Source organism: Hevea brasiliensis, chromosome 3, assembly GCF_030052815.1.
Source record: "Hevea brasiliensis isolate MT/VB/25A 57/8 chromosome 3, ASM3005281v1, whole genome shotgun sequence".
In the NCBI taxonomy this organism is placed as follows: Eukaryota; Viridiplantae; Streptophyta; class Magnoliopsida; order Malpighiales; family Euphorbiaceae; genus Hevea; species Hevea brasiliensis.
This window is the reverse complement of record NC_079495.1, coordinates 11,133,918-11,151,256: the sequence shown is the minus strand read 5'-3', so window position 1 is coordinate 11,151,256 and position 17,339 is coordinate 11,133,918. Positions and strand designations below refer to the sequence as shown.

Here is a 17,339-nt window from a genome sequence, read left to right as displayed (position 1 = left end):
TTTAGTGATATGTCAATTCTTAATTGGGTGGTTTGTACACTCTAGTGTAGGCAAGAATCACTCATTTCATAAAAAGGTTTGATGGTTTATGTTGTAGCTTTTTGATGATCGTATATTGTCTAGTTGGATTCTTGTCATTTTTAGAAGAAAAAAAATTATAAGAATCATTACTTCTTAAACCAGTGAATTCTATGGCTTATTTAGGACTTCTCACACCATGACTGTCTCATTGATAGGGATGGCCAAATTTTGAATTACTTTTGTAGGATATGGCCATCATGTTTATGTATTGTGGTTAGATTAGATGAGTTAATTGAAAGTTAATTTATAGTATTGCTTTGTCTAGTATAATGTCCAATGAAAATTAACAACTTGTAATTTATTTGCATCTAATGAAAGTGGGACTTAATTGAACTATGATCTATAAAATTGGGAGAAATTTTTCTCTCAAGAGTATCTATTAATTTATATCTCGTTATTTCTTGGCTATTGTTTAAAAAATTTATGTGTTTGTGTGTTTCCATGTATTATAAAGTACATGTATGTATATATGTACGTATGTATTGTACAAGTTACAATACCCACGCGATGCTACAAGTATAATTTTTTTGTTATCAAAATCAATTATTATTTATAATTTATTACAAAAATTATTTAATATATCCATTTCTCACAAATGTAAAATACATTTATTATAGTTTGGCAGAAAAAAAATATAGTGCTATAATTTTAATAAGTTAATAGGCTAAAGTAAATAATTAGGGATAATTTTTATGGGAAAAATTCGTCTCAATTCCTATATTCATTATAAATATATTGTATTTTTTTTTATATAGAGATGATCTAGATTGAGATAAATGTAATCATTTAATAGTTAAAAATAATTAAAATAAAATAAAAAATTTAAATTAGATATTGCACAGGAAAAGGGTAAAAATTGAGAGGGACCAATTGAAATAAGAAGGAACTCAACTCAACTCAACTCAATTAAGCCTTTATCCCAAAAATTTGGGGTCGGCTATATGGATTCGCTTTCTCCACTCTAAACGATTTTGGGTTAAATCCTCAGAAATTTGTAATGCTTCTAGGTCATATTCTATTACTATCCTCCAAGTCAATTTAGGTCTACCCCTTTTTTTCTTTCTATCCTCTAATCTAATGTGCTCTACTTGTCAAACTGGAGCCTCTGTATGTCTACGCTTCACATGACCAAACCACCTCAATCTTCCTTCTCTCAACTTATCCTTAATTAGTACCACTCCTACCTTTTCTCTAATACTCTCATTACGGACTTTATCTAGTCTAGTATGGCCACTCATCCACCTTAACATTCTCATATCTGCAACTCTTATCTTAGACGCATACGACTCCTTCAATGCCCAACACTCACTACCATATAATATAGCTGGTCGTATGGCTGTACGGTAAAATTTTCCTTTCAACTTACTGAAAATCTTGCGATCACATAAAACTCCCGTGGCATGTCTCCACTTCAACCATCCGGCTTTAATCCTATGACTAACATTCTCCTCACATCCCCCATCTACTTGAAGGACTGAGCCGAGATATTTAAAGTGATTACTTTAGGACAGTACCACTCCATCCAAACTAACTCCTTCCCTATCACCAGTTTGGCCTTCACTGAACTTGCAGTGCATGTATTCTGTTTTCGTTCTACTTAACTTAAAGCCCTTTGACTCTAGAGTACTTCTCCAAAGCTCTAGTTTTCTATTGACTCCTTCTCGCGTCTCATCTATCAGAACAATATCATCCGCAAACATCATGCACCAAGGAATACTCTCTTGTATATGTTTCGTCAATTCATCTAAAACTAATATAAAAAGGTAAGGGCTTATAGCTGATCCTTGGTGTAATCCAATTAAGATCGGAAAATCTCTTGTGTCCCTTCCCACTGTGCGCACAATAGTAGTTGCTCCTTCATACATATCTTTCAACACTTGTATGTACCTAATAGATACCCTCTTTTGTTCTAACACACTCCATAGGACATCTCTTGGAACACTATCATAAGCCTTCTCCAAATCAATAAAAACCATGTGTAGGTCTTTTTTCACATCTCTATATTTCTCCATCAAGCTTCTAACGAGAAAGATCGCTTCCATAGTTGAACGACCGGGCATGAAGCCAAATTGATTGAGAGAGATAGAAGTATCATGACGTAGTCGATGCTCCACAACTCTCTCCCATAACTTCATAGTATGGCTCATGAGTGTAATTCCCCTATAGTTCGAGCAACTCTGTATGTCTCCCTTATTTTTAAAAATAGGTACTAAAATACTCCTCCTCTATTCATCAGGCATTTTCTTTGAGTTTAGAATCTTATTAAATAATTTAGTTAACCATGCCACTCCCATATCTCCCAAACACTTCCACACTTCAATTGGTATTCCATCGGGTCCACAGGCTTTACCCACTTTTATTCTCTTAAGTGCTTCCTTTACTTCTAAAGATCTAATCCTTATAGTATAATTCACATTCTTTTCTATCGTTCTATAGTCTATATTCATGCTATTACCATTTTGACTATTATTAAAGAGATCATTAAAATAATTTCTCCATCTTTCTTTAATGTCCTCATCTTTCACCAACACTTTTCCTTCTTTATCCTTAATGCACCTAACTCGATTGAGATCTTGACATTTCCTTTCTCTCTTCCTTGCTAATCTATAAATATCTTTCTCCCCTTCTTTAGTTCCAAGTTTCTCATATAACTTTTCAAAGGCCTGTGCTCTTACTTGACTAACTGCCTTTTTTGCCTCTTTCTTTGCTATCTTGTACTGTTCATATGCCTCATTATTATCACATTTAGGTAATTTCTTATACTATTCCCTTTTTCTCTTCACTGCCTTTTGTACTTCCTCATTCCACCACCATCTCTCTTTTGAGGGTGGTTCATGTCCTTTAGACTCTCTAAGTACTTTTCTAGCTACTTCTCTAATCTTTGATGCCATCTGTATCACATATCATTGGCCTCCATATTCAGCTTCTATGCTTCGGACTCGAGAAGCTCATTTTTTAACTTCACTTGATTTACTCCTTTGAACTCCCACCACTTTGTTCGAGCTACACTATTTCTTTTGACCTTACTTGAATTGTTCCTAAACTTGACATCCAAGACTACTAACCGATGTTGACTTGTTAAAGCCTCTCCTGGAATGACCTTGCAATCCTTGCATAGAGCTCTATTTGTCTTCTTGGTTAAGAGGAAGTCGATTTAGCTTCTATGTTGCCCACTTTTGAAATTCACTAAATGTGACTCCTTTTATAAAGTAGGAATTTGCTAGTATTAGGTCGTATGCCATAGCAAAATCCAGGATGCTTTTTCCCTCCTCATTTCGACTGCCAAAACCAAAACCTCCATGAACATTCTCATAGCCTTGCCTATCACTTCCTACATGCACATTCAAATCTCCACCAATGAAAATATTCTCTTCATTCGGTATGCTTTGCATTAAATCATCCATATCTTCCCAAAACCTTTGTTTACTCTCACTATCTAGTCCTATTTGTGGGGCATAAGCACTAACTACATTTATTGTTTTTCCTTCTAGTACTAGCTTTACTAGTATAATTCTATCTCCTACTCTTTTCACAGCTATTACAGCGTCTTTCAATGTCCTGTCTATGATTATGCCCACTCCGTTCTTATTTCGCTCCTTTCCGGTAAACCACAGTTTGTACCCTGAATTATCCACTTTTTTACTTTTCTCTCATACCCATTTAGTCTCCTGAATGCAAGCAATATTCACCCTTCTCCTTTTCAAGGTATCCACAAGCTCAATTAATTTTCCTGTAAGTGATCCAACATTCCGAGTACCAATCCTGATCCTCCTCCTATCCTGTTCCTTCCTAATTGGTCTCCTTTTATGATATCTTCTATTGTTTTTTATGTCTATCTTGTGTTCTATTCCACTATCTGTTCTACTATCTATCCTATGGACTAACTTCTTTACCCACACCCGTCCATGATGTGGGAACCCTTGCTCACTTAACACCACACCCTGGCGCCGGCATGGCGCGTCGCTTTCGGTGAACGCCCTACACCCTTGCATATTTCTCACTACAACCGGGCTCCGATGTAGCGGGTCGTTAGTAGAGGACGCCCCAACGTTTATATCATTTGAATCCATATCATAAGGTGTGACGAAATTTTTACGCTGGTTGTCACCTACTGCAACCCTCCTCCTTTATCCGGGCTTGGGACCGGCTCTGAATAAAAGTTTTACAATATTGTTGTTGGAATAGCAACTCAAAATTGACTTTTGATGTGTGTGTGTGTGTGTGTGTGTGTGTGTGTGGGCACATGCTCGCATGTTATATGAATTAATTGTATAATACTATAATTGCCTTATTTTTTAATGAAAATTGTATATTTTATTTTTAATTTATTATCAATTAGGAAATTTTATTTATTCATGGACAAATAGATAAAATTAGATTTTACTTAAATTATATGAACATATTTAAATAATATATCTTTTTTATGCAAATATTGAACAAGTCTAGTTGTATAAAAAAAATAAAAAAGAAAAAGAAAACAAAAGAAATAAAGCAAAAGAAAAAAGCAAGATAAAAAATCGAAGGGTGAAAGTAGAACTTTCACTGTTCATAAGAACAGTGAAAGTAATCTCTCTTTTATTATAGTATAATAATGCTTAATTGCATATATGCATGTATTGATTAGACAGGTATATTTATTCCACCGTACACTGACATGGAATTATAAAAACTTATCTTTTGTTTGGATTGAGGGAAATTGAGAGAAGAGAAAAATAAAGAAATATGATTTTTCTAATTTCTCTTGTTTGGACATTAAATAATGGAGAGAAATGAGGAGAATAGAAAAGAAATTTCATTTCCCAACCCAAAAATATTTCCCTCCAGATTGGAGTGAAATGGAGGGAAATGTGGGAATAAAGGTATTATTTATAGTAAAATTACTTAGATGAGTAAGGAGGGTATGAAAAATTGTATTTTTCTCATATTCTAATAATCTATCCAAACAATGTAAAGGAAATTAGTCCTTTCTTTTGGTTTCCCCTATCCTATTTCTCTTGGTTTCCCATGCATAATTAAGGAATCAAACAAAGGGTAAATGAATTATATTTAGTCACAGACATAGAAATTTAATTTAGAGGGTCCAATTAAAATATATGATTTATAACAATAATATACATGAAATAAATAAAAGTTGACGAGAATTTCTTACAAAAGTTCATAAGTTGTTACAATTAAATTACAATGACAAAAATAAAACGCCTTATTTTTTTTTTTTTTGAATAAAATTGGCTAGCTAAAAATTAAATGGAATTATTGTTAATTAAAAAATACAATGGATGTTTAATGTTATGAATTACTAAACTTAAAATATATTGATGGCCTAAAATTAAAAAGTTTATCTAATTTATCTCAAATCTAATTTTTCCAAAACATCATGAAAAATAAATTCAATTAAGAAAATATAAAAATTCATTTTAACCATTCTAATTTTAAATGTGTTTTATCACACTCACATATACCTAATGGATCTATAAATTATAAATATGACTAAATATATTTTAGCACAATTATTCCTAATAATTTAGAACACAATGCACATAAGACCTTTTAATAAAGAAAAATATACTTATTATATTTTTGAAATAATATATGCATATATTAAATTAAATTTAAATATGATATATATAATTATTTAAATATAAAACATATTAAATGTTTAAATATAAAATTTAAAAACTGAGGGACTTATTTGTTTGATTTTGAAAATAAAAGGACTAAGTTGTTGGTTTTGTGAAAATGTCAGGAAGTTTATTATTTTTGTTGAAACTAGGGTTGATGGTAAGCTAATAGTTGACTATTTTGTCGACAGATTAAAAAGTGAGGGACCAATTTGTTTGATATTGAAAATACAGAGATTAAATTGTATATTTCTTCAAATGTTAGGGGCTAAATTGTAAATTAATCTAGAAATATTAAAAATTTGTGAAGTTACCACTATATTCTTAAAAAATTTTAAAATCTTAATGGCTTAGTGCCCTCCTTGGCCCCTACCTCTGTCCATCCCTAATTATGTTCCTAAGATATTATGGATATGAAATTGATTTAGAATGCAGAACTTATAATTTTTAGCAGAAAGACTATTGATACAATGGTTTGATCAATGAAATAAGCAACCGCTAAAAAGTGATTGATAAGTTTAACATTTGACATCAATGGATTCCTTATATCTTTTTAGCTTGTAATACAAAAATTGGGAGCTAATATTTTTTCTTTTGTTGTGAGATGCTGATGATACTTGTGTATTAATTTCTTCTTTTGGCATTCTAGTTATATCCTCCAAAAGATTGGCTAGTTCGATCCTCCATGCCTTCCAAATTCAGCCCAAGCATAATTCAATCAGTAATGGATCAGCTTTCTCCAAAAAATGTGCGGTAAGTTTATGAGTGCATTTAAAAGTTATAAAATTGCTCACTACGGAATGAGGAGTTTAAATATTTGTTATTTTAAATCTTTTTCTTTGTTCTTGGCATCTATTTTTTGAAAGATTGCATAACAATCTGAATTTGCTGTTTGTTTGGCTTGTATTCAGAGAGATCAAAGCCTAAAACTAGTAGAGAATGACTTTTAATCTGTATATAACGATACAATGATACACCATTGTTTCAGATACTCTCCAAGAAAACAAATAGAACAATAGCGCGCTGCAAAACTTAAATGATCCTCTATTGTAGTAATTGTTGTAGTAATAGAAGTTGAAAGGACCAAAAGATAATGATCAAGATATATATTCATTTAATATGTTTCTCATTTTTTTTGGCTGATATTTTCTTTTCTAAGCATTTTCTCTAGTTTCATCTCTTTTCTTTGCTTCACCTTTCATGATAATAGTTTATTCTGCTGTTTCCTATGTCATTATAATTTGGATTGGTAGTGAGATGTGTTTTCACTTGGTTTGTCTTTTTATTATGTTTAAGTGTGGTTTCCAATGGTGAGAAATGTCACTGTGTTGAAGTTTTTTTTGTTTTAATGGGTGCTCGGCAGCTTGGTACCTTATCTTGATAGCTTCTTTACCTTAAAGTTACTGTGTTTGAGGAAAAGAGAGATCAAGATGACCATTGGTTCATAACAAGATATGATTTTTTTTTTGGTTGTTATGCTATGTGTTGCTACATGCTTCAAATTGACTGACATATTTACAAACTTGATCTTTGTTTCTTGAAATTATATTGATGTACTATTATTTTTCAATTTGGACACTGATATGGTTGAGGCATGTTATTTTTCCTAATAAGTTGTCAATCCTACAGAATCTTTTGGGAATCAAAGAAATTTGAAGGGCAAACTGATTTGGTTGAGCCTTGGTACAAAACTGCATATAGTGTTGAAAACATTACTGATTCAATGATTCAGGTTTGTTCTTGGTTGTTATTTCTTATATCATTCATTCAATTTGATGATAAAAAATGCAAAAAGATATGTCAAGTGGACAGACAGTGAATTTTTTTTTTGTCATTTTGTTTCTCATTGAATGTCTAACATAGAGAATCAAATGCTCCTATACGGAAATGTGATAAATTAGTGGTGAAAGAAATAAAGTGGAAAAGGAAGACCTAAAATGACGTGGAGTGAAATAATATCAAAAGATTTATAATTTTTGAATATTGATGCAGAATTGGTCTCAAACAGATCTAAATAGTGAAAAAGATTCATATAGCCAACTCTAACTAATTTGGGATTAAGGCTTAGTTGTTATTGTTCCTTATTGAATCGAGCAATATGCTTTTCCTAATTAGAATATCCTGCAAGGGCTTGATAGTTTGGGATTAAGGCTTAGTTGTTATTGTTCCTCGTTGAATCGAGCAATATGCTTTTCCTAATTAGAATATTCTGTAAGGGCTTGATATTTCTGTGGAAGTTTTTGTTAATTGCAGGAATGGATATCTTCTGCCCCTAATGAAAATCTGCACCTACCCGCACCTAATGTGTTCATCCCTACTGACCTATCGCTCAAGGACACACAAGGGAAGGTTTGATGGAATACTTTAAATCTAATTATGTGATTTTCAATTTCTCTGTAAGTTTGTTTCTGATGCAATTAACCTTTGAAGCAGGTCACATTCCCAGCTCTAGTAAGAAAGTCATCCTGTGCGTCATTATGGTACAAGCCTGATACACTGTTCTCTACACCCAAGGCCTATGTCAAAATAGATTTCAATTGCCCCTGTGCTAAGAGCTCTCCAGAGACAGAAGTTCTTACAATCATTTTTACTCGATTGTTAAAGGATTACTTGAATGAATATGGCAAGTAAATTGGATTGAGTGAAGGGGAACATTCTTATTTCTTTGATATTTTTCCCCTTCCAATGATACTTCTACTAGTTATATTTGACGAAGAGGCAGAGCACTTGGATTTAATTGACTTTCCTTTCCTTTCCCTGTTACGGCTTATTGATATTTCTGATGTGGTATTTAGTTTCATTTTTTGGCAAGTTCTTGACACGTTCTGCACTTTTCAGCTTACAATGCACGTGTTGCTGGTCTATATTATCACATAAACATCGCAGCTAGTGGTTTTCAGGTACTTCTTGTTTCTTTGTTAATTGTGCCTACAAGTATTCGTAGTTGTATGCATGCATTTTTGAAATCAAAGTTCATGTCATCTCAATAACTACTACTAATGGTGCTTCTTTTCTGTCATATTTCAGTTCCTCCAGGAAAGAAAATACCTTTAGAAAGTTGAAACCAATAATTTCTTGTGTTTTGTATGTCAAAATACTAAGATTAATAAATATATTTATAGGGTATTATGGAGCAATATCTATGTGCATAATTTTCAAAAAGGAACTTCATAGCAGCATGGTTTGCAAACAATTATTTCTCCCTTTTACTCCCAGTTATCCTGGGACCTAGCATAAATTCCATCTTTTAATTTTCATTCACACTCCTCAATCCTGTTAGTCAAGGTCTTATCCTTATTAGTTCTTTTAGAGACCCATCTTTCAGCAGACTTTGGCTTTCCAACACCAGTGGCATTGTTATGCAGCAATTTTGTGAGAACTAGAGTACTGCTATAGCTGTTGTTCATAATTCATTGGCCATCTGGTCACCATACATCGGTAATTGTACATGATTATTGCATTACATCTATAAAATCTTGCATATTACTTTCTCTATTTGCTATCATTTTACCAGTAAAAATGGTCTATCTATTGCGCTCTTTGTTTTCTCAGTACACTAGTCCAAGAGGCTGGAGCTTCACACTTAGCAGCCTAAACATCTCTCACCTTTTTCACTCATTGTCATATTTGGATTTTGATACCTTTATTTTGAATGATCCTTCATCCAGTAGTCCTTGTTTTGTCTCATCACTCTGTTAAGTAAATGCTGTGAACTCCTGGTTCTAAGAAGTTCACTTTAGCAGTTCCATAAATTTTATAAACATTGTCTTTGTTGTCCTTTTGAAATTGTGAAAGGTAGCCCACCCCTCTATTAACATCTTCAATTTCTTCCTATTTATTACAATACCTCAACTACCTCCTCTCACTCTTCACAGAAGCATCATCACACAAATCCAATCCATTTGCTTTTATGAGATTAAACTACGTTATTCGATCATCTCTTTCATCAATTCCAGCTGCTTGATCACCTAATCAGTGAAATGAACAACTTTCCATACCTATTCCATGATTTACTATGAATCGCAACCAATTTCCTTATGGTTTTTCCTCTGCTAATCAAATACCTTATTATGTGTCAATTTAATTTATTTTCAATTCATTTAATTGATTTCATCAATCTAATTAAACAAACTGAATGTTTACACCACTTTCCTCATTTCTTTGACATAATCCTCCGAGATGATCCAAATAGTTCTTTCAGTTGGTGAATCAAAGCAAAGAGAAGAAACGATAGGAGGCAGCATTAGATTTCTATATTGAACAAATGAATTAATGCTTTTTTTATCTAATATACACTTAATTCATGAGCGTACAGACATTAATAACTGTCAATTTGTCCACTTCTCGTTAGCATGTTAAACAGATTGTCTCCCATTTTAACATCAAATATTATTCTAATTAATAAGGCTTTCACACACACACACGCATCCAACTATAGGGTGATGAATTGGTAGACAGATGATTAAGTTACTAAATATGAAATAATAACTTGATTCTTTTTCCCATTTAGGTGGGATTGAAAATAGATGACTTGCACTAACCCGGAGGAATCTCTTCTAACTTTTGCAGTATTTCATTGTTTCTTTATTTTGCAATGTTGCAATACGAAGGAAATACACTAGAAATACAAGTTCATAATCTCAAGCTTTTTTCTTCCACTGAGATTCTTCCTTGGGAAAAGAAATCATGTTACCTAATAGTTGTTTGGCTGTTGTTTCTCTCTCTGCATGATGTGACACCACTTGCATGTTTTAACTTCCTTTTAAATTTCCTTCACCTTCAGGTGACTCTGAATGGTTATAATCACAAACTGAAGACCTTGCTGGAAACTATCATTGGAAAAATTGCAAAATTTTATGTGAATCCTGACAGGTTTGCTGTGATTAAGGTATTAATTAAAGTATACTTATTCTCAAATGCTTCAACTGTTTTTACGTAAATAATGCTGTATTTTCTTCTGAATGTACTTTAAACATGCTTGTGTACTAAACTGATTTTGTGGTCTTAGAAGCCGCTCCCCCTCCCGCTCTTTTTTCACCTTGTAGAAATTTGAAGTTTCTATTTAGCCAAGCATAGGGTGCAAGATCTAAAAAATTCTTTTTCTGCCCACTGGTTTGGATTTTGGAGCATTCATCTTATAATATGTCTTGAATTGTTTGGGACCCATCGTGATTTCCTCTATCCCACAGAAGCCAGAATTGGCTGCACATGAAGTGGGAAATGGGAATAGTGGATAATTTGGCCTCTTGAAACTTGAAAGCTCACATAATTTAGATGAGATATTTTTTATTTGATCATTTAAATATGCCTCACCCATGTTAATTGACCCCCATCTCTCAAATTGAAGCCAAGCCACATCTAATCTATACTATAAGTAAAAGTATGGATAGAAGGGGATAAATTTGTGTTATGGAAAGTCAATCACTATATTATTTCTCTGTATATTCTGTATTCTGTATTCCTATTTAGGATTTCTTATTTAGGATTTCTTCCTAATTAGTAGAACACAATTATAGGAATCAATTGTATATATATACCCATGTACAGATTAATTGAAATCAATGAGAATCATCTCTTTCTACAATTTGAATGGACTAAAAGTGCATGGCTTTATTACAATATTTAGAAGAATTCAAAAAAGGACTAATTAATATAATATGTTAATCTATGCCTATAATAATTCCTAACCTTAGGTGTAATCCTATTTTAATACCAAAATATGTGTGTGTGTGTGTGTGTGTGTCATGACTGCCAAGTTATGCCCAAAGCTTGTGCCAGTATTTTGAGACCAGAATCTCTTTCTTCCTTCAAAAAGAGAAGATGGCCATTTGTTTTTGGGTGCTAGTATGGGTAGCACATTCATCAACCTTTCAACACAGACTAGGATGTGAAAAATTACTCGAGTAGTGGATGAAATTTGTGTTGACATTATATATTATTTATCAGGAAAAGTTAAGAAAGGACTATGAAAATTGCAAGTTTCAACAACCCAACGAGCAAGCTACATACTATTGCTCATTAGTATTATCCGACCAGAAATGGCCATGGATGGAAAAACTAGAAGTTCTTCCTAATCTTGAAGCTGAAGATCTTGCAAAGTTTACTCCCATGATGCTCTCAAGGGCATTCCTAGAATGCTACATAGCAGGTTTGTTAGTCTTGATTACTTTCTTGAAAGTTCTAGAATTACTATGATTCCTGCCTTGATTTATTTAATCTTATTTAATTTCAGGTAACATTGAATGCAGTGAGGCAGAGTCCATAATTCAATATGTTGAAGATGTTTTCTTCAAGGGTCCACACCCCATATGCCAACCTTTATTCCCATCCCAGCATTTGACTAACAGGGTTGTCAAGCTTGAAAGGGGTATGAGCTATGTCTACCCTACACTAGGTTTAAATCCAAGCAATGAGAACTCTGCCCTAGTACATTATATTCAGGTAACTACACATGTTAATCACTCTGGTTATACCGGTTGGTTTAAATTTTTTATCCTTACCGGAAACCATTTTGTTTATTTGGGATATTATTCTAAATTTTTATGTAGAGGTTATAAGGAACCTTTTTTGTTTGCTATTTCCCATTTTTACTTTTTTTTCCTCTGCCTCTCTTTTTTCTTATCAATTCCTTTGACATGAAAAGAAAATTTTAAATGTCTTATTGAGGTCTGTGTTTTAACAGATGTTGCATTCTTGATGCTTCTTTAGTTTCCTACAAATATAATATTTTAATAAATTAATTAATATTGTTACTCAACTACATCATTTTCCCAAATCACACATTCGCTAATTTTCTAGGTTGCATGGAACTTAAGCAGAAAATACTTCTCCACTTTATTAGGAGCCGCAACTTGAAATTGTTAAAACAAAAGTAGTAGCACATATGTTTTCATAATTTCAAATGGATATGATTCTTCCTACTCATTATTGATCAGAACTAAAATTTGAATTCCTCATCGGTTCTGATAGTTCTACCATTTGCTGTGATGTTCTGTTCAGATTTTGTTGGTAACTTAATGGCGGGATAAAGTGTGAATGTTCGATGACCACAAAACCTAATTGGAGAGTCAGTGTTATGTTAAAAGCTCATGGACTCATTATCTTTTATTTTGGTCTTGTCCTTTAGAGGTGAAACATTCAATGGTACTTGATGGAAGGACTACTGTTTTGGTTGAGATGTTATTCAGCAAAGGAAAGAAGTGGAAAATTTTTTCAACAATGTCTTTGTCTGGTCAGAGTCTACAATGAAGAAATTTTGTGATCTTTTTCATTCTTTTCTTCTCTTTACCGTATAATAATTTTTCTGGACATTCTTTACATGGCCTGCACTGCTTGAATTTGAAAATGGGGAGCAATTAAGAAAAGCCTAGAATGAAGCTGCTTGCTTTTGCTGAATCCATTGTTTCTGAAATCATTTATTCCTATGAACTTTACCAGGCCATTTGATTTGACTTGAAAAATTTATTTTTGGGGGAGAGAATGATGCAGTTGCTGAATCCATTTCATTGAATTATCTAGGTTCATCAAGATGAATTTATGCTGAATGTGAAACTTCAGCTTTTTACTCTAATCGCAAAGCAAGCAACCTTCCACCAGCTGAGAACAGTTGAACAACTTGGGTACATTACTCGCCTTACACGGAGGTATGCAAAAGTCTATTTTCCCTAAACATTTCATTAAACTTCAAATACCTTTAATACAGTTGAACTTATCAAACTATGCAGGAACGATTATGGTATTCATGGAGTAAAATTTATTGTTCAATCTACAGTAAAGGTATGCTGCAACTTTTTTGTGTGAATTTCGGCCATAATCTAAATTGATATTGGTGAACTGGACAGGATCCGGGGTATATTGATTTGAGAGTCGAGGCATTCCTCAAGTTGTTTGAAAATAAAATTTATGAGATGACTGATGTGGAGTTCAAGGTGAGATCAGGGACAAATAGTCTCATAACAGAGTAACATTTTTTTCGATGCATATTTATTTAGATTTCATCTTGAGGTGCTTGATCACGCTATCTGAACACAACAAAAATTTATTGAGAGATCCAATTATGACACAGAGATGAACATGCATGGCCTAAACAGGACATGATATAAAATAGTTTGAAGATAAATTCATTAATGACTGCTTTGAGTTTACTTCAATATATATAGGTATAAATCCTAATAATCATGACTATGAACATGATCTTGAAACCAACTCTGCACAATATTAGTCAACAGTATTCATATGTTCCTAGTATGAAGCTAACTCTAAAAGTTTCTCTTAATTGCTATGTTGAATGTGCAAGTAGTTACCGAGTCCTAATAGTTGTTTAGAGAGTGCTGAATTAACAGTATCACAACCATTATACTATCCATCTTTAAGATTCTCATATTAGTAACCTAAATGATACTCAAGAAATTAACGGTTGAAGTATTGGTTGTTCAATTCATTTTATAAGTTCTACAAACAATCAGAATAACACTCTTGTGGCTTGAAAATGAAGTGATTACTAGCTCGTTGACAACACACTTTAGCATATTAGTTTAGTCGTTGAATTAACTTGTCGTAAGGTTTGCATGCTGAACTGAGTTTCGGCCATTAACATCATTATTATTTGTTTATTATCTTAAAAATTTGTTTTGAGACTTCACAATTCTAACTGTACTTTTGGGTCAGTCATCGGCAAAGTTAAGATTTTGAAAGGATTGCCCATTGCCACCTTTCATTGTAAAATAACTGATAAACTGGCTGTTGTGCAGAGCAATGTTAAGGCATTGATTGATATGAAACTTGAGAAGCACAAGAATTTGTGGGAAGAATCTGGATTTTATTGGCATGAGATTGTTGTTGGGACTCTCAAGTTTGACCGCAAAGAATGTGAGGTATGAGTATTATAATTACTTTGACCATTCACTTTATCCTAAAATACCTGCATAAAATAAGGATTCATGGGCATAACACTCTTTTTATTTCTTTTCTTTTTCCTTTTTGAATGTTGACATGATATAACACTTTCACGATTTGGACTATTACAAATCTGTGAAACTTTTAGAAACTAGTAGAGTCCAACTCTGCAACCCATACACTAGTAATCCCAAAATCCAAGAGCATGATGCAAGTTTGTCCTTTTGAATGGCATTAATACCAGGTTGCAGCACTAGAGCAGCTTACAAAACAAGAATTTATTGATTTTTTCAACGAATATATAAGAATTGGTGCACCTCAGAAGAGGACATTGAGCATACGTGTTTATGGGAGCCTGCATTCACTCGAGTACGCATCAGATACAGGTGAGCAAGCTGAGCCGAACAAGGTTCGGATAGATGATATTTTTAGTTTTAGAAGATCACAACCTCTTTACAGTTCCTTCAAAGGATGCGCTGGTCGAACAAAGTTGTAAGGATTGAACACCATTTTATTTTTTATTTTTATTTTTTTTATCATTCTCTAAACCAAAAACAATGATGGATAAGCTTTCCCATTTTCAGTCAAGTGAAATTGTGACAAGAGTATATGAGGAAAACAAGCATTAATCGAGGTATTTTTTAAGGACTGGAATGATGGTTCCTGCTTAGGACAATCATGAATCCCAGTTCTGGATTTGTAATAATTGCTTCTTATTATAACTTGGGAGAGATTACATATTTTATTTGCTCTTGTTTCAGACTAATAAATTTTGTCTGAATGTTCATCAATCGGTCAGATGAGAGCTAAATGGTAAAATTTAATGTAGAAGGTTGATTAGCCTATGCTTCTTATCTTTCCTCTCTCTGCATTGAGAAGGTTACCGTATAATTGAAATGTGCAGAAAGATTGCATGGGAAGATAGAAAATTCTAATGTATACATATAAAATAAAAATATTTGTAAAAAAAAAGTATTTAACATATACGAATTTCTTAAATAAACATTATAATTTTTTTTAATGAATATGTGAATGTTTAGCTAAAGTAGGTGGGTTTACTAGTAATTAGCTCAAGGTTCCCAAAATTAAGAGTTTGAATCATATTTATTTATTTTTTATTGGTATGTTATGTTGGTTTTATGATTTCAGAAGATTAATCCTTTCAGAGTTTATGGCTGCCTCTTCTAATAATGTTTTCTCTAAGGATTGAACCCGAGTTCTCTTTTTGGAATGCATTGAGTAATGTAAATAGAGTTTGAATCATATTTATTTTGCGGCATCAATTACATATTTACATTATGTGGCATTTTTTATTTGGTTGAAAAATTATCTATTTGTCTATCATAACAATAAAAAAATATGTGAATAGTTTAATCAACAATCTAACCTAACCTTCCAGTTATATAATTTGTTGAAATATGATGAATGTGTTATTCCATTAATATCTTTGCAGTTAAGAGTGTGTATGACAAGTTAAATCCTTAGCCTCCTTTTCCCTGTAACAATATTTTATATATATATAAAGATTACTTTTCCCCATCCAACCAAGGTATACACTATTCCCTTTTGGGATATCCCAAAATATATGCTCACATTTACAAGATTAGAAAAAGTTTAGGATTGCTTTTCTATTCTATCCTTCATTAATTCCATTATATTTGTAATCATGTATAATTTCAAGGCAGACGGCACTAAATAAAGAAAAAAAAATGTCAATCTTTCTTGAAAACAACTAGGGACATAAAAGAAAACATAAAATAAAAAAATGTAAGTTAGCATTATGTTAAGGCATAAAGTTCAACTTTTCGTCTTGAATGTGGCCAAAATTGACATTTTGTTTATCATTCAATTAGCTCAAATAAACTCAGTTTATTTACTATGAGAGAGTATTTATCGGCTTATAAATTGATTTGATCAGTTTATAAATTCAGAAATTAAGCTGAATTATACGTTTATAATATTTTTTGAGTTTATAAGTTAAATAATAATAATAATAATAAGTTAGGAGATCAATTCATAAATTAGTTTGATCAAATATTTTACGGTATTGTTCTCATTTAATTTTAGAATTCCACCACATAATCCATTTAATACCCTTTTTAGTAAATTTAACAATAAATATTCTTATAAATTATTTTTTGCCAAATATTTCAATCATTTATCAGTCACTTATAAGCACTTCAATCAACAACATAATTGCTTAAAAATTTAAAAGTTTGTATGTGTAAATTAGATTATAAATATTAAGTGCTTATAAGTTAATTTTCATAATTTAAGTTAAACATCTTCTAAGAGCAATACATAATGAAACACACACATAAAGGTAATTTTTTTAAAAATAAAGGTTAATTGTACTATTTTTTACCAAATATTTCAGCTACTTATCAGTTACTTACAAGCACTTTAACTAAATATGTAACAACCGCTTAAACATCGCTAACGGAATTCCTATTATATACAAAAACATTAAACCTAGAGTTTCAAAGATGGGTTTTGACATGGTAGTAAGAGTTTTAAGGATGTTTTGAGTTTAGTGTTAGAGGTTTGGATTGTTGTACCAAAAGAGTAGGAGCTGAAGTGAATTGTAGATAGAAGGACTTTTGGCTGCTCAAAGTCCCATTTTTTACTGCTCAAAGTCCCTCCTACGTCATGGTTGTAAATAGATCAAGGAAGATGAAATTTAAGCAGGGCTTTCCAATTTTCCCTATTTAGGTATGGTTGAAACCCCAAATTTCTGCTCTCATT

General features: G+C 32.3%; 1 protein-coding gene across 4 annotated transcripts in view; it reads left to right on the top strand.

Moving 5' to 3' along the window:
- LOC110661319 (insulin-degrading enzyme-like 1, peroxisomal) overlaps window positions 1–15,339 on the top strand; it is a 37,528-nt gene extending 22,189 nt beyond the window's left edge. For all 4 annotated transcript variants that reach the window (XM_058143858.1, XM_058143859.1, XM_058143861.1 and 1 more), the window contains 14 exons: window positions 6,349–6,452; window positions 7,329–7,431; window positions 7,953–8,048; window positions 8,133–8,322; window positions 8,538–8,599; window positions 10,483–10,587; window positions 11,646–11,847; window positions 11,932–12,140; window positions 13,218–13,342; window positions 13,424–13,475; window positions 13,541–13,627; window positions 14,450–14,572; window positions 14,839–15,086; window positions 15,179–15,339. In XM_058143858.1, coding sequence (XP_057999841.1) covers window positions 6,349–6,452; window positions 7,329–7,431; window positions 7,953–8,048; window positions 8,133–8,322; window positions 8,538–8,599; window positions 10,483–10,587; window positions 11,646–11,847; window positions 11,932–12,140; window positions 13,218–13,342; window positions 13,424–13,475; window positions 13,541–13,627; window positions 14,450–14,572; window positions 14,839–15,086; window positions 15,179–15,194 — 1,722 coding nt within the window. In that variant the 3' untranslated portion in view covers window positions 15,195–15,339. The remainder of the gene's footprint in view (window positions 1–6,348; window positions 6,453–7,328; window positions 7,432–7,952; window positions 8,049–8,132; window positions 8,323–8,537; window positions 8,600–10,482; window positions 10,588–11,645; window positions 11,848–11,931; window positions 12,141–13,217; window positions 13,343–13,423; window positions 13,476–13,540; window positions 13,628–14,449; window positions 14,573–14,838; window positions 15,087–15,178) is intronic.
- The last annotated feature ends 2,000 nt before the right edge of the window (window positions 15,340–17,339 follow it).